At 41.6% G+C, this 20370-nt stretch overlaps 1 protein-coding gene across 1 annotated transcript; it reads left to right on the top strand.

Annotated features, from left to right (window-relative positions):
• The first annotated feature begins 6057 nt into the window (after nucleotides 1-6057).
• Nucleotides 6058-20079, top strand: GCSAM (germinal center associated signaling and motility). Its single transcript, NM_001191208.1, has 6 exons — nucleotides 6058-6126; nucleotides 9638-9706; nucleotides 12559-12603; nucleotides 13573-13619; nucleotides 18847-18875; nucleotides 19762-20079. The coding sequence occupies exons 1-6, from the start codon at nucleotides 6098-6100 to the stop codon at nucleotides 20077-20079; spliced, it is 537 nt and encodes a 178-aa protein (NP_001178137.1). The 5' UTR covers nucleotides 6058-6097.
• Nucleotides 20080-20370: the final 291 nt, after the last annotated feature.

The raw sequence follows: 20370 nt of genomic DNA, 5'->3' as shown, positions 1-20370 counted from the left end.
AAACCAAGTGAAAATTAAGACAAAGGATTGAGGCAATTAGAACTTTTTTTTTTTTTTTTTTTGCTGTTTTTTATTTTTTTATTTATTTTTTTGTTTTTTATTTTTTTTTAATTTCAGATATACACATGCTCCCCATCCTGAACCCTCCTCCCTCCCAACCTCCCCATACCATCCCCCTGGGCCTTCCCAGCGCACCAGCCCCAAGCATCCAGCATCGTGCACTGAACCTGGACTGGCATCTCGTTTCATACATGATATTTCACATGTTTCAATGCCATTCTCCCAAATCTTCCCACCCTCTCCCACAGAGTCCATAAGACTGTTCTATACATCAGTGTCTCTTTTGCTGTCTCGTATACAGGGTTATCATTACCATCTTTCTAAATTCCATATATATGCGTTAGTATACTGTATTTATGTTTTTCCTTCTGGCTTACTTCACTCTGTATAATAGGCTCCAGTTTCATCCACCTCATTAGAACTGATTCAAATGTATTCTTTTTAATGGCTGAGTAATACTCCATTGTGTATATGTACCACAGCTTTCTTATCCATTCATCTGCTGATGGGCATCTAGGTTGCTTCCATGTCCTGGCTATTATAAACAGTGCTGCGATGAACATTGGGGTACACGTGTCTCTTTCCCTTCTGGTTTCCTCAGTGTGTATGCCCAGCAGTGGGATTGCTGGATCGCAATTAGAACTTAAAACACACATATCCCACCCTGCCCTCCCCACACACACCTCTTTATTAGTGACTGAGTTGACTTACAATACATGGTTGCCTTTTGACCCCAGATTTGGACAGTTTTACTACTGTGAGCATTTGTCATTAAGCTTACTACATAGCTGAGAACAGCAAAAACTAAGGTTTCTAAGGGTGAGATCTCTCCCAAAAGAAATCAGAAAGAAGGGGTCAAATATGAACATCCAGATTCTGCTTCCAAATTCAACCTGATAAGCCACTCCACCTCGGCAGAATGAATGAGGAGGTAGTGACAGGCCAGAAATGTTAAGGCAACAGAGAGTGAAACCCTTGATCTGGAACCAGACACCAGGAAGGAGAAGGGCTGTCCAACAGTAGTCACCACTGGAAGTGAGAGTAGTGTGCACTGGATACTCTTCTGAGAGCTTTGCCCTCATTTCAGCTTGGGCAATCACTACACAAACTGTGGGTGGTAGGCACTAGTAATGGAGCTTAAAGAATTCAGAAAATTACTCAAAGTCACAGCTAGACGTGAGGACGTTTGGACTTATATCCCCCGAATGAATTCAGAATAATTTACAATGTTTTTTAAGTTCCCTAGGTTTTATTTTGGAAATCTAAAATCACTGCAGATGGTGACTGCAGCCATGAAATTAAAAGATGCTTACTCCTTGGAAGGAAAGTTATGACCAACCTAGATAGCATATTCAAAAGCAGAGACATTACTTTGCCAACAAAGGTTCGTCTAGTCAAGGCTATGGTTTTTCCAGTGGTCATGTATGGATGTGAGAGTTGGACTATGAAGAAAGCTGAGCGCCGAAGAATTGATGTTTTTGATCTGTGATGTTGGAGAAGACTCTTGAGAGTTCCTTGGACAGCAAGGAGATCCAACCAGTCCATTCTGAAGATCAGTCCTGGGATTTCTTTGGAAGGAATGATGCTAAAGCTGAAACTCCAGTACTTTGGCCACCTCATGCGAAGAGTTGACTCATTGGAAAAGACTCTGATGCTGGGAAGGATTGGGGGCAGGAGGAGGTGGGGACAACAGAGGATGAGATGGCTGGATGGCATCACTGACTCAACGGGCGTGAGTCTGAGTGAACTCCGGGAGTTGGTGATGGACAGGGAGGCTTGGCGTGCTGCGATTCATGAGGTCGCAAAGAGTCGGACACGACTGAGTGACTGAACTGAACTGAACTGAAGCCATTGGAGAAGAGAAGGATATACTCCATAAATATTAGTCATTGTCAGTGTCTGACTAGGAACATGTCCTTGAGTGTAAACATCTCCACGTGGAGAAATAAGCCTGCACAAGGCACTGAGATGTGAAATAAACTCAGTACCTTGCAAGGTGTATACCCACCCTGCTCAGCATCATATGATGGGTGTGTGCCCAGAACTCCTCCTTCACCAGAAAGAATGTAATGCAGGTTTTGGACTGAGAAGGACGCTTAGAGCTCATCTCCCCTAGACTCCTCAGAGGAAACCTACATGTCTGCCTTTAATATTTTCAGACAAGGGCTTTATTTGGTCTTTTCACACTTGGGACTTTACTTGTCGCTTACTTTTTAACTTTTACAGTGCTTAAGCCTAGTTTGTATTTTTTCGCCATGTATATAACTTAATTTTCCATATTCCATGTTAGTATTACTAATGAAAAATAGGAAACTTTGCAGAAAAAACAACATTCTTCCCAAGGGTCATTCATTCTGAAAAAATAGTCCAAACAATGACAAGGAAGAGTCCTATACCATCCACCAGCTTGGGTACATTGTAGGAGCCCTCTCATTGAACTGAAAAAGTTCCCATTTTGTGTCTAAACCATTCCCTTATTATTAAAAATAATCTTTAGTGGTATTATTGCCACCAGGAAGTCATATGCTAACACCCCTTCACCAGACAGCAAAATTCCAGCCCCAAATTCACTTAGAGGGATTGGAACTGTGTTACTGCCTCCTTTTAAAAACTAGAATTGCCATCATTAAAATGTCTGCAAATGACAAAAGCAGAAGGTGCAGAGAAAAAGGAACCCTCTTACACTGTTAGTGGGAATATAAATTGGTGCAGCTACAATGGAAAATAGTACAGAGGTTTCTAGAAAAACTAAAAATAGAGTTGCCACGTGATCCAGCAAGTCCACTCCTGGGCAAATACCCAGACAAAACTATAACTCAAAAAGATATATGCACCCCTATGTTCATAGTAGCTCTATTTGTAATAAACAAGAAATACGGAAACAACCTAAGTGTCCATCCACAGATGAATAAAGAAAATACAAGGTCTTACTATATAGCACAGGCAACTATATTCTGTATCATGTGATAAACCATAATGGAGGAGAAGATGAAAAAGGATATATATATATATACACATGGGACTTCCCTGGTGGTCCAGTGGTTAAGACTCTGGGGTCCCAATGCAGGGGGTCTGGGTTCCATCTCTGGTCAGGGAACTAGACCCTGCATGCCACAACTAAGACCCAGTGCAACCAAATAAAAGTAATTCATGAAAAAAGAGATATGTGTGTATAACTGAGTCACTTTGCTGTATAGCAGAATATAACACATTGTAAATCAACTACATTGCAACAAAATTTTAAAAAATAAAAACAGCTAAAAACTCCTTAATGAGGAATAATAGCAATTAGCAGTCATAGTTTTCGAACACATAACTCTCTGACATTAGCCAGGACTCCTAATCAACTCATATTCTGTACCCAAAAGTAAATAGAAAATTGTACTCAGGAAGACGTCTCAGTATTAACCCATCACACAGCCTTCACTCTCTCTATGAGACTTTTTGAAGGAAGAATGGTGAAGTCTTAACTAAACTATTATATTCCTGACTCTACAAGCATTCTTAAATAAACCAGATCTTTTCCTGTAATAAAATGTTCCAAAATTATTTTGCTTAGCATAAATAGCTTTCCCAGCTTCTATCTCTAATCACAAAGTCTAAAAAGGACTACCTAGAGCTAGATTTATACCATCTAGTTTTTTGAGACTGAAAAGTTCAAAGAATCACTGTTATCCAAAAGGCCTCTAACCTGCCTTGGCAGCTAAAGTCAGACTGGAGTTGAAAGCGCCAACTAAAAGTCATTCGCCTTCTGGTTATGCAAGGATTGAGTCATTAGCCACTGCAGTTGCTGACATTCAACACACCCTGAAAGGAGTTCAAGGTGGAGATCAAGAATAAGGTACTCTGTGCTCTGGGAAAGCTGGCATATTGAATAAATATTAAACCAGAATGTAATGAGGATCATTGGCTATCCACTAAGGAGATTTCCAGACTTCCCTGGTGGCTCAAACAGTAAAGCGTCTGTCTACAATGCGGGAGACCTGGGTTTGATCCCTGGGTCGGGAAGATCCCCTGGAGAAGGCAATGGCACCCCACTCCAGTGCCCTTGCCTGGAGAATCCCATGGACAGAGGAACCTGGAAGGCTGCAGTCCATGGGGTCGCTGAGGGTTGGACACGACTGAGCGACTTCACTTTCACTTTTTACTCTCATGCATTGGAGAAGGAAATGGCAACCCACTCCAGTGTTCTTGCCTGGAGAATCCCAGGGACGGGGGAGCCTGGCGGGCTGCCATCTATGGGGTCGCACAGAGTCGGACACGACTGAAGCGACTTAGCAGCAGCAGCAAAATGCACACTTGGGGTATACAGCTCTGGGAATCATGAGAAATGCATACAGTCATGCCTCCACCACCACAAGATACAGAACAGCAACAAAAAAATTCCCTGGTCCCAGAAGTTCAAACCTTCTCCTACTCCTTTTCCTGGGCACCACTGGTGTGTTTTCTGTCCCTACAGTTTTGCCTCATCTTGAATGTCACAAAAGATAGGCTTTAAGACTGGATTCTTCCACTCATTCTCTTGAGATTCGTCCATGTTGTTGTATATATTAGTTGCTGTTATTCAGTCCCTAAGTCATGTCTGACTCTCTGTGATCCCATGGACTGCAGCATGTCAGGCTTCCCTGTCCTTCACTATCTCCCAGAGTTATTCAAACTCAAGTCCACTAAGTCAGTGATTTCATCGAACAATCTCATCCTCTGTCGTCCCCTTCTCCTCCTTTGAATATACATTATAAAAAGTATAATATTAGTAGCCCATTCCTTTTTATTACTGGGCCAAAGCCCATTGTGTGAATGTGACATGGTTTGTTTAGACATTTACTACTTGAGATTATTTGGGTTATTTCCAGGGTTTGGTTTTATTTGGCAATTATGAGTAAAGAAGCTATAAACATATGCATACAAATTCTTAGAGTTCTTGATTTCTTATTTCATTTGGGTTAATGCCTAGGAGTTAGGTTGTATGGTAAGGCTATGCCATACTGTTTTCCAAAGAGGCTGAAACATTTTGCATTCCCATCAGCAATACGTGAGACTTCCAGATGTTCTGTTTTCCTTGTCAGCAGTTAATAATTATCAGTTTTTGCTTTCATTTTCAACTGTTAGGCTGTCTAATAGGTGTGCAAAAGTATTGCTTTGTGGTTTTGGTTTAAATCATTACACCCGCAATGACTATGATGTTCATCTTTTCATGAATTTGTTTGCCATCTGAATATTTTCTTTGATGAAAATCTTTTCAAATATTTTGCCCATCTTATTTGATGTTTGTTCTATTCCTTTGGGGAGAAGGCAATGGCACCCCACTCCAGTACTTTTGCCTGGAAAATCCCATGGATGGAGGAGCCTGGTAGGCTGCAGTCCATGGGGTCGCTAAGAGTCAGACACAACTGAGCGACTTCACTTTCACTTTTCACTTTCATGCATTGGAGAAGGAAACGGCAACCCACTCCAGTGTTCTTGCCTGGAGAATCCCAGGGACGGGGGAGCCTGGTGGGCTGCCGTCTATGGGGTCGCACAGAGTCGGACACGACTGAAGCAGCAGTAGCAGCTATTCCTAGGGAGTCTTGAGAGTTCTTTGCATGCTTTGGATAAAAATCTTTTTATCAGATGTATGTTTTGCTAATATTTTTCTACTGGTCTATGACTTGATTTTTAAGCTTTTTTGTTTTAAAACAAAGTTCTCCTTCTGATGTTTCTAGGACTACTACAAAGTGGTTTAATAAGCTTAGGCATCTGAAGTGAAAAGCCCTTATGACCTGTTTACAATTGCAGATGGGGCTTCCCCATTCTTTCAAAACCCTCACTGACTAACGGCTTCTGGTTAAAAGTAATAACTGGGTTTGTTCAGCCTCTGACATTTTAGGAAGCTGCGCCTGTGTGCACTTCTGAATCTCCTCCCCCGGGGGCTCCTCCTCCCCTCCTCAGAGGATACATTCCCCTCAGCTCCCTCTGCCCTGGTGGCCAGAGCAACGCAGCCCCCGTGTCTAAGTCAGGAGCAGCCTGCCGAGGGGAGGGTGCCAAGAGGACTGAGAGGATGGGGAACTTGCTGCCAAGGGAAGACAGGTGAGTCCAGACTCCCTAAGGGGGAGCAGGAGAGATGGGTTGGGGCAACAGGGCCAGAAAGAGAAAAAGAGGTTTGCTCTTTGGGAGAAGGCAACCAGGTAAGGGATTGACAAGAATGAAGTGCCTACTACATGCCAGGGATCATGTTCAGTTCCTTATTGGTTGGCCTTCTTCCCAGAATCATAGTAACCACCGGTGCAGAACAGCTGAAAGGCAGGACTTTATCAAGGAAGTTCTGTGCAGGCTACTCTAAGAAACAGAGCAACTTTCTGGGGCAGGAAGGGGATACTCTTTTGAGAATGCCCCACAAACAGCATAAAAACACCACCACCCTGGTAGCTCGGCTGGCCTGCAATGAAGGAGACCTCAGCCTGATTCCTGGGTCAGGAAAATTCTCTGGAGAAGGGATAGGCTACCCACTCCAGTATTCTTGGGCTTCTCTGGCAGTTCAAATGGTAAAGAATTCACCTGCAGTGCTAGAGACCTGACCACCCACACCAGTATTCTTGGGCTTCCCTAGTGGCTCAGACAGTAAAGAATCTGCCTGCAATTTGGAAGACCTGGTTTTGATCTCTGGGCTGAGATCTCCTGGAAAAGGGAACAGCTACCCACTCCAGTACTCTTGCCTGGAGAATGTCATGGACAGAGGAGCCTGGCAGGCTACAGTCCATGGGGTTGCAAAGAGTCAGACACGACTGAGTGACTTTCACTTCTCTTCACTTCAAAGCTTGAAACAGCAAGCTTTCTGATAGTAAAAGACCTTAGCTGGTATACAATCCTTGCAATGGGTGAGCAGGGGACATTGAAATTGGTAGGGAACTTGGCTTAACTTTTCTAAACCTTAGTTTCATTATTTTAAATGGAATTAGTAGCACAGTACTTACTTTGGAGGATTCTAGTGTGTGTGATGCTAGCATGGTACCTGGTATGTCAGTTCAGTTTAGTTCAGTCGCTCAGTCGTGTCCAACTCTTTGTGACCCCTTGGACTGCAGTATGTCAAGTTTCTCTGTCCATCACCAACTCCCAGAGCTTGCTCAAACTCATAGTACACAGTCAGGTTCAGTAACTAAGAGATACTAGTTAGTTTGACTATCACCTTCATTAACAGCAGCCACTATAAAAATGGCTTCCTTGGTGGCGCAGATGGTAAAATTGACTGCTTGCAATGCTGGAGACCTGAGTTCGATCCCTGGGTTGGGAAGATCCCTTGGAGAAGGAAACGGCAACCTACTCTAGCACTCTTGCCCGGAAAATTCCATGGATGGAGGAACCTTGTAGGCTACAGTCCATGGGGTCGCCAATAGTCAGACATGACTGAGCGACTTCACTTTCTTCCTTTTTCTTTTACTGTAAAAATTAGTATCACTCTAAACAAAGGAGTCCCTCCAGTACAAAGTGAGATGGTGAAAATCAGTTAGCTGGGGAGGTGGAGGGTGGTCTTTACAGGATTATGTTTGGTGTCCCAGAGCTCAGTTCATGCTACTGAGATCTTGAACGTAGGATCCAAAAAGCTACCTGGCAAAAGGAGTCTTAGCAAAGCCATGGAATGTCTCCTGGCCCTCCATGAGGGTCAGTGTTTTCTAGGACTTCTCTCCAGATACTCCCAACCCTTTGTCAATCTGAAACTCTTGCATTCTTCTATCTGATTATAAATCCCTATTTTTATGTCTAGACGTGAGGTCGTCAAAAGTAGAGACTGTTTCTTATTCATCTTTGAATTTGTGTTTTCTAACATTGTTTCTGACATAGAAGAAGCACTCAATAAATGCTGAATGAATGCTTGTAAACCTAAATAAATGTCTTGAAAATAAAAATAAAATAAAATACCGATATGATGGACAGAAAGTTAAGATTGATGTTACATCTCTAATTTTGTTCTTTAGACCCTTGGTAAGACGGCGAAGGATTGTGACATTAATACATGTTTATTGTAAAAGAAATTGGAGAATAAATAAAATATAAACAAAAAAAGTAAACTGGAAAATTGAAGAACTACTTACAACATTAGAAGTGTTATCTTTATTTTACTATCTTTATTTATCAGAGATTTGTATTTCTTCATCTATGAAGGGCTAGTATGCCTTCTGCCAATTTTTGTTTTGGATTTTGGTCTACTTTCTTTTATTTATTGTAAAAGATATTTTTACTTGAAGAAATGAGCATTTTTTCATAAATATTACAAAAAAATTATTTTTCCAGTCCATGTGTCTTGTGTTATACAGAATTTTTGTTATTCTTATATATTTAAACATAATTGCATTAAATCTAGAAAGCTTTTTGCTTTCTACCAATTTATGCTTTAAATTATTTCCTCATCCCAAGATAAGACAGATCCACAGTATAATTTTCATAGTTTTATTGCCTTACATTTTAGCATCATACACTTATTATATGATGTCAGATAGAAATACATATTTTTCCACATAATTACTCAGTTGGCCCAGAATCTTCATTTTTATACTGATTGAAAATATCTCCCTTAATATACTCAAAAGTCATATTTACTTGGATCTGATTTTCAACTTCACCCTTACTGCCTGGTTATCATCCAATCAGCACACTCCACCTTTTCTCTCCAGATCAAAATTGTTACAAAAATCCAGGAAATTCCCCCTCCTCAGGCAGAATGGCACCAATTCCCTTCATGAAAGGAGTTCAGAGTCTCAGAGGATGAGTCTGCCAGAAGCAAACTCAGTTTTCCCACTTACTCTCATTTATCTGTCCTCAGACAAGTTGCATAAGCTTTTTCATCTCAGTTTCTTCATGGACAAGACATAGACTCATAATGTCTACCTCATGGATTTATTCTGGGATTAAATGAAATATAACATAGAAAATGTATCTGTTACTTACACTTAATAAGTAGTATGCTTAGTAAGTAATGTATATATAAAAACAAGTAGTATTTATAGTTCGTGTGCCTATATATATAGTAAGCACATAGTAAATTGTGCTTAATGTCTAGTTTCTTTTTCTCTATATCCCATACTCCCCACAAATCAAAGGACAGTTACACAGAAACCCAACCCAAACCTTGAGTCAATTTCTTTTCTTTATTTCATTCTTTCCTTCCCTTTTATTGTGTGCTCTCTGCCTCAGTACTTCTTGTGAAAACTGCAGTGTACATGAGACAAGGCCTGGGCCCTTCTCAGTTCCTGAGTGCAGTCCCTGAAACTGAGCTGAGCAGACAGGCCTCTCTGTGCACTGACATTCTCATGGTCATAAGGATGCCTGGATGTTTGGGAACAAATGATTGGGGCCTGGTTATGTACAGCAGTTGTTGGAGAAAATTGGCGGGGGGGAGCTGTTGCAGGGGCAGTGGAGAAGAGGTCGAGTCAAGGACCGATTGGGGTGTTCCATTAACAAATGGAAGGGCAACAAGAGAAAGCCGAGGCAATGCCGGGCTTTTACCCACAAGTAGCAGAAGTGAGGAAAGCTGGAAAAATTATCAAGCAAGGTGGGAAGCCTGGAGAGCAAAGACTTAGCTCATTCTTGATATGCTGAGTTTCAGGTGGCAGCAGAACACTCAAGAGACACCCTGGAACCTGAGAAGTCAAAGCCCCAAACTGAGAATATCCAGGTGAGACCAAATCCAACAGCAATTCTCCCAGGCTTTACCTGTGAAGAATGAAGTGTGTTAGGTCTTGGGCTGCACACACCCCAGAATGGAAGACCTTGCTTCAACCCAACAGCAGTTGTAACAATAGTAAATGCAAAGACAAGACAAAAGACAAAAACACTCTGAACCTTTAGACCTTAGGAGATGAGGCATTTTGCTGGGAACCTGTATAGCCCATAGAACTGGAAAGAAGACCCTTATTTCCTGTTGTCTCTTTATCTGTTAATCTCATGTCCCTTTCTTCTCCAGCCCCATTCTGGCCATTTCATTTTAAGCTCTGAGTTTCTATTTCTGAGGTAACCACATTCCCCACATGGCTACAGTTGTTGAAAGTTTTGTGGCGAGAGACACTTGTGATTACCATGATGCTCTTAAATGCAGTCTTCCTCATCAGTCCCTTCTGATCAGGTCTTTTTATCCCCTTAATTTTATTTATTTGGCTTTGTTAAGTCTTGGTTGCGGTATGCAAACTATTAGTTGTGGCGTGTGGGATCTAGTTCCCTGGTCAAAGATTGAACCTGGGCCCCCTGTGTTGGGATCACAGAGTCTTAGCCACTGGACCTCTAGGGAAATCCCCTGACCAGGACTTTTGAGTGTCAAGGAATCACTAAAATATGAAATGAGTGTCCCTGAATCCAAGAACCCCAAAGTATGGTAGAGCCAGTTGTTCAGTGGCTTGAAGAGTTATCTGCACTTTTCCCATGGTTTCAGGAGAAGCTTTTGAAAAAGCCACTGCACAGGCACCCTACATAGGCACCCCCCCTAAAAAGGATGTTTTTCTTCAGTACAAACAAAGGCTCATATATTTGGTGTATATCACTGGACACATGCTAATCAGTCCAAATGATGAAACACACAAGTAGGGCCATGGGCATTATAAGGAGGGAGAAACTGGGCAGACTTCAGGGGCTAGGGAAGCTTTGTGTTAAGAGAGAGGAACCTGGAATTGCTAGCACGTAGCCCACATTGTAGGACTTCCCACATGGCTCATTTGGTAAAGAATTCGCCTGCAATGCAGGAGAACCAGGTTTGATCCCTGGCTTGGGAAGATCCCCTGGAGAAGGAAATAGCAACCCACACAGTATTCTTGGCTGGGGAATTCCATGAACAGAGGAGTCTGGCAGGCTATAGTCCATGGCATTGCAGGAGTTGGACACGACTTAGTGACTAAACCACCACCAGCCCACGTTGTAGAGATTCATTTGGTTTCAAAGGAGGTTGTCTGAACCCAGCCTAGACCAAAACTCCAAACTGAAATGCAAAAATACATTGCAGAAAAGTTGACTGGGGGAAATAACCAGTTTAAAAATAGCTTTTGTCCATATTTAACTTTATTTGATCCTTACACTTAGGGCAATATATTTTTGCATTCTAGGCAAGAACACTGAAGTGAGTTGTCATTTCCTTCACCAGGGGATCTTCCCAACCCAGGGATTGAACCCCAGTCACCTGCACCGGCACGTGGATTCTTTACCACTGAGCCACCAGGGAAGCCCTTATATAGCTACCTTGGGGTCAGTAAGGCAGATCTGATGATCTGAGCCAGTTAGAGTTGCTCTGTTCTTAGCTACTCCTTCATTTATCACATACTTATTGAAAATATATTTACTATGTGCCAGACACTGTAGCATACGCTGGCAATCTGTGCCATGATGAACAGACAAATATGATCCCTGACCTTGTGACATTCATGTTCTAGTGTAGGATATAGACCAATGAGCAGACAAATGTTAATATAGTAGTTCAGTCACTCAGTCATGTCCGACTCTTTGTGACCCCATGGACTACAGCATGCCACACTTCCCTGTCCATCACCAACTCTTGGAGCTTGCTCAAACTAATGTCCATCAAGTCAGTGATGCCATCCAACCATCTCATCCTCTGTCATCCCCTTCTCCTCCTGCCTTCAATCTCTTCCAGCATCAGGGTCTTTTCCAATGAGTCCATTCTTCACATCAGGTGGCCAAACAACCCAAGTTTCAGCTTCAGCATCAGTCCTTCCGATGAATATTCAGGGCTGATGTCCTTTAGGATGGACTGGTTTGATCTCCTTGCAGTCCAAGGGACTCTCAAGAGTCTTCTCCAACACCACAGTTCAAAAGCATCAGTTCTTCGGTGCTCAGCTTTCTTTATAGTTCAACTTTTACATCCAAACATGACTGCTGGAAAAACCATAGCTTTGACTAGATGGACCTTTGTCGGCAATGTAATGTCTCTGCTTTTTAATACGCTGTTTAGGTTGGTCATAGCTTTTCTTCCAAGGAGCAAGAGTGTTTAAATTTCATGGCTGCAGGTACCATCTGCAGTGATTTTGGAGCCCAAGAAAATAAAGTCTCAAAATTAATAAATATATTAAATATTAATATAAATTAATATTAAATTAATTTAAATAGGAGTATAAATAGGAGTTCAGAGTGCAGCAGGAGCCTATGTAAATATTGCCTAATCCATGCCTAGAAGAAATTTCTAAAATGTCCACACACTTTTACTTAGACTTCCTGGGGATAACTGTGTACCCTTCCTCACAAGAGGCCACATAAATTACTGGAACTGGGGATGAGCAAACCTTTGCTAGGAACACAGCAGCAAGTTCCTTCTCTGATTAAGAGTTGATAAGGTCATATTTCCAAAGGTCCAGTTAGTGTCATGGGAGGATGAAGGCATGATAGATGTGTCCAAGTCACTTAGAATGAATAGTCTCTTGGGGGAGGGGAAAAAACGCTCTTCCACAGAAATGACAAAGGGAAGGGAGTCACTGTAACAAAGTTGCAGAAACTAAACTTGTGATACGTATCATTTCTTGGGTATTTTAGATGCTCGGACTGCCACATCGCTGAAGCGTGTTTCTGCCTTCCATGGTGAGTGGAGAACTCTTCAGGGGTTATTTTCTGTAAGTGTAGTTTCACTGTGGTGTTTGCTGTAAGTTACCTGTGAATTTCCCACTGTCTGTGGCCACAGTGGAAGCAGGCACTAACATCTGAGAGTCAGTCAGAGAAAACCACACTTCAAGTTTGGTGAGAAACAGGAACAATAGTCTTATGGGTGGTTACACACCCTTTAAATGGGAAAGCCTCAGAAGCAAGGATGAAACTGGCTACCGAAGTAGAGAAGCCCCTTAATCACACTGCACATCCCAGCGAGCTCCTGGGACAGAGGCACAGAGAAGGCATAGCCAGGATGGTGTATAATTCATTGTCCAAACCAGGAAACTTCTGCAAAGGAAAAGGAGGCTAAAAATAGTTTAGGGTCACTAAGTGATTGATAATGACATAACTAAACTGTCTATGCAAACCAGGACGTATGGTCATTCTCCTTTGAGCAGATGTTGCCCTTGTTCCCTGGGATGATAACTGGCTGCCATGATATTTACACTGTGTTTTTCTGAGGGCTCGTGTGGGAGGTGTTGGCTTGCTGGCTTGATTGTTTGTTTGGATATCACAGATTGAGACTGAGGTTGAGATTGTATATAACAATGGCTCCTTAATATAAGAGAAATTGATATTTTGTCAGGAAAGAAAACTCCAAAAATGTTACCTACATCATCACCATAGTTCTCTACTTATAAGTCAATTCCATACCAGCCTGAGAAAAGGGAGAAGGGAGGTGAAAGAGGGAGAGAGAGAAACACAAAGGAGTAGATTCCTACTCAGTCTTGTTTCCAGTTTTCCTTTTTTCCTATCCTCTTATTTCTCTGGCTGAAGGAGGTGTTATAAAAGCCTTATAACTTAAACAAATGAATTAAACATGAGCTTTTATAGTTGAGTATAACTCCCTTTGAGAGTTTCTGAATAATAAAACAACCAATTTATTTTCTTTTTCTTTTACAGGAAAAAAATACACATTTTTGAAGCAAGACAAGATTCCCGAAAGCAAAGTAAGTCATTGCTTTCACATCATTTTTACTTTTGACAGACTTAGCTTTTCTTCTTCCCTCTGCTCCCAAAGCACCTTGGGCATACATCAGGTATGATACTTACACATTTGCTGCCGATTGTCCAATTGCATGTCTACCTCCACTGAACCAGGAGCTCACTGAGGGAAGAACTGACTTGTTGATCTCCATAGCCTTCCAATATCTCCTGAGGTCTGCTGGCTGAAGGAGTTAAATGGGAACAATAAAAGCCAAAAGTGGAGGCACAAGGCACCTGTAAGAAACTGCAAGGAGGCCAGCGCAGGCACAGAGCACACGCAGGAGGAGCAGGACCTTGGGATCAAGTTTCTTGTTAGGATCTTTTCATCGTTCGAGTTACAGGAGGTGCTGAATGGCTTTAAACAAGGGCCAAGTATGATCATATTTGCATTAAAGACATCACCCAGTCTTCTGTTCAGAGAACAGATAATAGTAGAGAGTGGCATAAATGGATGCTGGAAGACCACTCAGGGGGCCAGTGGTGATGGAAGCAGGGTTGCAATGAAGGAAACGAAAGCATTCGAAGGAGAGGGCGGTGAATGACTGGTGTCCCATCTAACTGGGAGATTGGGGATGGGGGGACAAAGTACAGGCAGGAGGACAAGGCCACAGTGTTTCTAAAGAAGAAAAGGAAACGAGTTTTGCTTTTGCCTTCCTGGGTTTAAAGAGGAGAGCCTGGTTCATTCACCTTGAATTTTAAAAACGAGCCCTGTAGGTGTGTAAAAAAAAAAATAGTACAGCCCTCCCACCTCTAAGCACTTCACCCAGGGGAGCTGCGGGTGTCAGGAAACCCCAGTCTCAATCAAAGCAAAACAGAAATAGGAATCGACCTCTAATGGTAGAAATAAGACCTCTAATGCCAAAACTCACAGACACTTTTTTAAAAATTCTGTTGAAGTTGTTGACTTACAACACTGCTTTAGTTTCAGTTGCATTTATTTTTACACATCAAGATGATCTAGTTCCTCTCTGTCTGTCACCATACAGAACTATTAATGCTATAGTTCTAGTCACAGTATTCCCTATACTGCACAGTATGTCCTCATGCCTTATTTATAATTGGATGTTTGTACCTTTTAAGTTCTGTTACCTACTAGCTCGTACCCCCACCTGCTTCCCTCTGGTAACCACCAGTTTGTTCTCTGAATCTATGAGTCTGTTTCTGTTTTATGGTGTTTCTTCATTTGTTTTTATTTCTAGATCTACATACGAATGAAATCATATGATGTTTTGTTCTCTTTGACTTCACTCAGCATACTGGCATCTAGATTCATCCATGTTGTTGCAAATGGCAAAATTCCATTCTTTTTATGGCTGAGTAATATTTCCTTGCATATACATATACCACATCTTCCTCATCCATTCATCTATCGAGGAATACTTAGGTTGCTTCCCTATCTTGGCTTTTGTGAATAATGCTGCAATGAACTTTGGGGTGCATATATCTTTTCAAATTAACACTTTTGTTTTATTCATATCAATACTCAGAAGTGGAATTTCTGGATAGTATGATAGTGAAGTGAAGTTGCTCAGTTGTGTCCGACTCTTTGCGACCCCATGGACTGTAGCCTACCAGGCTCCTCCGTCCATGGGATTTTCCAGGCAATAGTACTGGAGTGAGTTGCCAGTTCCTTCTTCAGGGGGGATCTTCCAGACCCAGGGATCAAACCCAGGTCTCCTGCATTGCAGACAGACGCTTTACCCTCTGAGCCATCAGGGAAGTCCTTGTATGGTAGTTGCATATTTAATTTTTTTAGGAAACTCCATACTGTTTTCCATAGACACTGCAGCAATTTACAATCCCACCAACAGTGCAAAAAGATTCCCATTTCTCCACATCCTTGACAACAAGTGTTATTTGTTGTCTTTTTAATAATAGCCAGAATGATAGTATCACATTAATATTAGTACCATAGTACGACTATATCAGTAGCCTGTTGGTAGGGGTTTTAGTGCTAGGTACTGTCCAACTCTTGGGACCCCAGGGACTGTAGCCTGCCAGGCTCCTCCGTCCATAGGACCTCCCAGGCAAGAATTCTGGAGTTGGTTGTCATTGCCTTCTCCAAGGGATCTTCACAACCCAGGGATCAAACCCGCATCTCCTGCATTGCAGGTGGTCTCCTGCATGACAGGGGGATTCTTTACTACTGAGTCACTAGGAAACCAGCAGCAACATAGTATAGTAATATAGTCTAGTTTGAAATCACTGACCATGATACCTCCAGCTTTGGTTTTTTGCCTCAAGACTGCTTGGCTATTCTGTACCTTTTGTGGTTTCATACAAAATTTAGGATCTTTTATTCTAGTTCTGTGAAAAACAGTTCTTCCAATTCATGAGAACAGTATATCTTTCCATTTTTTGTGTGTCATCTTCAATTTCTTTTATCCATGTCTTACAGCTTTCAGAATACAAAAGTTAGATTTATTCCTAGGTATTTTATTCTTGATACAATTGTAACTAGGATTGTTTTCTTAATTTCTGATAGTTTGCTATTAATGTTTAGAAATGCAACAGATTGCTGTGTGCTAATTTTGTATCGTTGCAACATAATGAATTTATCTGTTAGTTATAACAGTTTTTTTGGTAGAATCTTTAGGGTTTTCTATATATAATATTATATCATCTGCAAAGAGTGATAGTTTTATTTTTTCCCTTATAATTTGCATGCCTTTGTCTGTTTTTCTGTTCTGGTTGCTGGGGCTAAACTTCCAGTATTATGTTGAATAAAAGTGGTGAGTGTTGGGCATATTTGTATTGTTTTTGATCGTAAGGGAAAAGACTTCAACTTCTCATCACTGAGCATGATGTTAGCTCTGGGCTTGACATATATGGCCATTATTATACTGAGGTATGTTCCCTCTGTATTCAGTTTACTGAGAGTTTTTATCATAAATGGATGTTAAATTTTGTCAAATGCTTTGTTTGTAACTGTTGAGGTGATCATATGATTTTTTTCTTTCATTTTGTTTATGTAGTGTATCACATTGATTTGTGTACATTGAATTATCCTTGCATCCCTGGAATAAAGTCCACTTGACCATGGTATATGATCTTTTTAATGTATTATTGAATTTAGTTTCTTAATATTTTGTTGAGGATTTTTATATCTATATTCATCAGGGAAATTGGCCTATATATTTCTTCCTGTGGTATCTTTGTTTGGTTTATGGATCAGGGTAATGCAGACCTTGTAAAATGCATGTGGAAACATTCCTTCATCTTCAATAGTCTGGACTAGTTTGAGAAGGCTAGGTATTAACTCTTCTTTAAATGTTTGATAAAATTCACTTGTGAGGCCATCCGGTCATAGGCTTTTGTTTGTTGGGAGTTATTTTCTTTTATTACTGATACAATTTCTTTACTATTAATTTGTCTGTTCATATTGTCTCTTTCTTTCTGATTCAGTCTTGGAAGATTGGATGTTTCTAGGAATTTATCCATCTCTCCAGTTAGTTTTAAGCTGATAGTCACTTAAGTTTGAATGTATTCTAAAAGCACCACATTTTTACCACTCCTCACCTACGGAGTGGTAAATGTTATGTTTTTGTCATCATATTTCACATTTTTATTCTGTGTATCCCTTACTCTCTTACTGTAGTTGATTTTACTACTTTGGTCTTTTAAGCTTCATATGCGCTTTTTAAGTGGCTGATAAATGGCTTTGCTATATATTTGCCTTTACCAGTGAGATATTTTCTTTTGTATATCGTCTTATTTTAAGTTATCATCTTTTCTTCTCTGCTTAAAGAAGATCCTTAAATATTGCCTATAAGGTCAATCTAGTGGTGATAAACTCCTTTACTTTTTGCTTGTCTGGGAAATTTTACCTTTCCTTCAATTCTGAATAATAACTTTGCTAGGTAGAGTTTTCTTGGGTTGTAAGGTTTTTCCTTTCAGTAGTTTAAATATATCATGCCACTCTCCTTGAAAGTTTCTGCTAAAAAACCAGCTGATAGTCTTATAGGCGCTCCCTTGGTGTGACTTCCTATTTTTTCTAGCTGCCTTAAAATTCTCTTACTTTTCCATTTTAATTATGATATGTCTTGGTTTGGATCACTTTGGGTTCATCTTGTTGCTTCCTGGACTGGGATACCTGTTTGCCTCCCCAGATTAGGTAAGTGTTCAGCCATTATTTCTTTAAATACATTTTCTGCCTCTTTCTGTCACTCTTCTCCTTCAGGGATCCCTAAAATGTGAATGTTAGTATGCTTGATGTTTTTTTCAGAAGTTCCTTCAACAATCTTCATTTTTTAAAATGCGCACACCTATCTCCAGGGTACAGTGATGCCATGAGGCTTCCATTGAATGCTCTTGTTTGCTTACTGAGCTGGTGTATTTCCCTCTTTGCTGAGTGGCCAAAACCTGCTGGTTTTAAGTATATTGACTTTTTAGCAATCGGCCTGCTTTTGTTTGTTTCTGTCACTGTTCTCAAAAATGGTTTAGTTTGAGAGTTTCCTTTTCTGTAGAACTATTCTTGAGCACCAGCTTCTACTCCACCATCATCCCCTGTCACCTATAGCAGAAATAGCCTTCCTCTGCCTTGTGGGTCTCTCTTAGGTCCTTGTCTGCCTCCTATGCTAGCCTATAAGCGACTTGAGGACAGGATCTGTCTCTGATTCTTTTTTTTCTCCCTAATTCTTGGTACACAGTAGGCATGCCCTGGTGGCTCAGTCAGTAAAGAATCTGCCTACAATGCAAGAGATTACCTGCAATGCAGGAGACCCAGGTTCAATCCATGGGTTGGGAAGATCCCCTGGAGAAGGAAATGGCAACCTGCTCCTATATTCTTGCCTGGGAAATTCCATGAACAGAGAAGCCTGGCAGGCTACAGTCCATAGGGTCACAAGAGTCAGACACGACTGACTAATCACCACCACCGGGCACGCAATGAATTTTGGGTAAGGAAGGACAGAGAAGGAAAGGAGTGAGAAAGGGAGGGACGTGTGATTTCCTGTCCAAAACCCACTGAATGTCTTTCCTTCCACTTAGCCTCTCAGCACAGCTTTGAGTGTTTCTTGTTTAGATGACCCTGTTGCTCCCCAGGGATGTGTTGAAGATCAGGATAGCCCAAGAAGGGCTACCCTAGCTGTACCTTGGTTTTCTGGTTGCTTATCTTTCAGTGCCCCTCTTCTCCCCTCCCAGAAATCTCCCCATGACCTGAAATTCATTAAGTGTATTTTCTTTCTCCAGATGAAGAAACATCATCTGCTCCCATCCAGGTAATGCAAACATCTCTGAGACTTTTTCTGAGATGACAGTAGAAATGTAGCCACTTCAAGTACAGGAGAAGACCTCCAAGACCCCTTATGACCTTAATATTGAATCCTTTAGATGCCAGTGCTTATGAGTCCAGGGACATATGCAGAGTCTGGTAGCAGAAGCTATGACCACTTCAGTTGCACAATTTATTGAAAGGAACTTATATTTATTGAGCATTTAGTTTATGCCAGGCAGTTTATGCCAGTTTATGTGGGCTGAATGCTTCACATGTATCATCTCATGTAATTGTCACAACAACACTGTAAAATTGGTACTATTATTTTCCTACCCATTTTATAGAAGGATTAAGTGATATTCCCTCAAAGCCAGACAGCTGACAAGATGGCAGGAGCATGGATCAAAAACAAGTCTTTCTTCCAAATCCATACTCCTTCTCCTGTCCCTTGCTGTTTTGCTGTTTATCTCCTGAAATTTCACTGAAGGAGACCTTCTCTTAAGTGAATTCTCCTTTAATAATGCAAATATCTCTAGAGTGGGTGGTTAAATATCATAACCCAAGCATTTTAAGCTGTCTTTAGATTGTTCTCTTATACAAGGATGGATGCCCTCACGGTCTTGAGACTTTGGGAATTATATAGGGAGGTCACTCTGGGACATGGGGAAGAGAGGACATGCCTGAGTAGGCTGAATTCTCTGAGTAGCATGGGAAGTCTGGCAGCTTGGGCTAGTGGTTGGGGTGGGGCAGCCATTTAAGAAAAATAAACAAGAGGTGAAGGGGAAGTGGTCAAGGAGGACAGACTTTGCCCGAGGCTGAGCCTGTGTTGAGATGAAGTAGAAGGAGAATGATGAGAGGCCAAGTCTTAATGCTGGCTCTCTTTTACCCAGCAAGAGAATGGTGACCACGGCTCCTCGGAGGATCTGTGCTACACCCTCATCAATCACAGCGTCCTCGGGAAAAGGCCGTGGGGAATCTCTGCTGAGGAATCTTATGAGAACGTTTCCCTGGAGGCTGAAAGGCCCAGAGCATCACTGGGAGGAACCGAGACGGAGTACTCACTGCTTCGTGTGCCCTCCACCCCTAAGCACCCATCCTCCCCAGAGGACGAGTATGAACTTCTCATGCCCAACAGAATCTTCCCTCACTCCCTGAAACAGCCACATCCACTTGCGCCCCCTTCTCAGGCTCAGTTTTCTCATTTCTAATGAAGCGACTGGACCAGCACTTAATTTGTTGTTGTTGCTCAGTCACTCGGTCGTGTTCGACTCTTTGCCACTCCATGGACTGAAGCATGCCAGGGTTCCCTGTTCCTCACCATGTCCCGGAGCTTGTTCAAACTCTTGTCCATTGAGTCCGTGATGCCATCCAACCATCTCATCCTCCGTCGTCCCCTTCTCCTCCTGCCTTCAATCTTTCTCCGCCTCAGGGTCTGTTCTAATGAGTCAGATCTTTGTATCAGGTGGCCAAAGTATTGGAGCTTCAGCCTCAGAATCAGT

This window comes from Bos taurus, chromosome 1 (genome assembly GCF_002263795.3).
Source record: "Bos taurus isolate L1 Dominette 01449 registration number 42190680 breed Hereford chromosome 1, ARS-UCD2.0, whole genome shotgun sequence".
In the NCBI taxonomy this organism is placed as follows: Eukaryota; Metazoa; Chordata; class Mammalia; order Artiodactyla; family Bovidae; genus Bos; species Bos taurus.
This window is presented reverse-complemented; position numbering and strand designations above follow the sequence as displayed.

What these genes read in the sequence shown, in the direction of transcription:
- GCSAM (NM_001191208.1), top strand. Translation starts at nt 6,098, where the DNA reads ATGGGGAACTTGCTGCCAAGGGAAGACAG. An exon ending in CCCAAACTGAGAATATCCAG is followed by an intron (nt 9,707 to 12,558) that starts GTGAGACCAAAT and finishes TGGGTATTTTAG; the next exon opens with ATGCTCGGACTGCCACATCG. An exon ending in GCGTGTTTCTGCCTTCCATG is followed by an intron (nt 12,604 to 13,572) that starts GTGAGTGGAGAA and finishes TTTCTTTTACAG; the next exon opens with GAAAAAAATACACATTTTTG.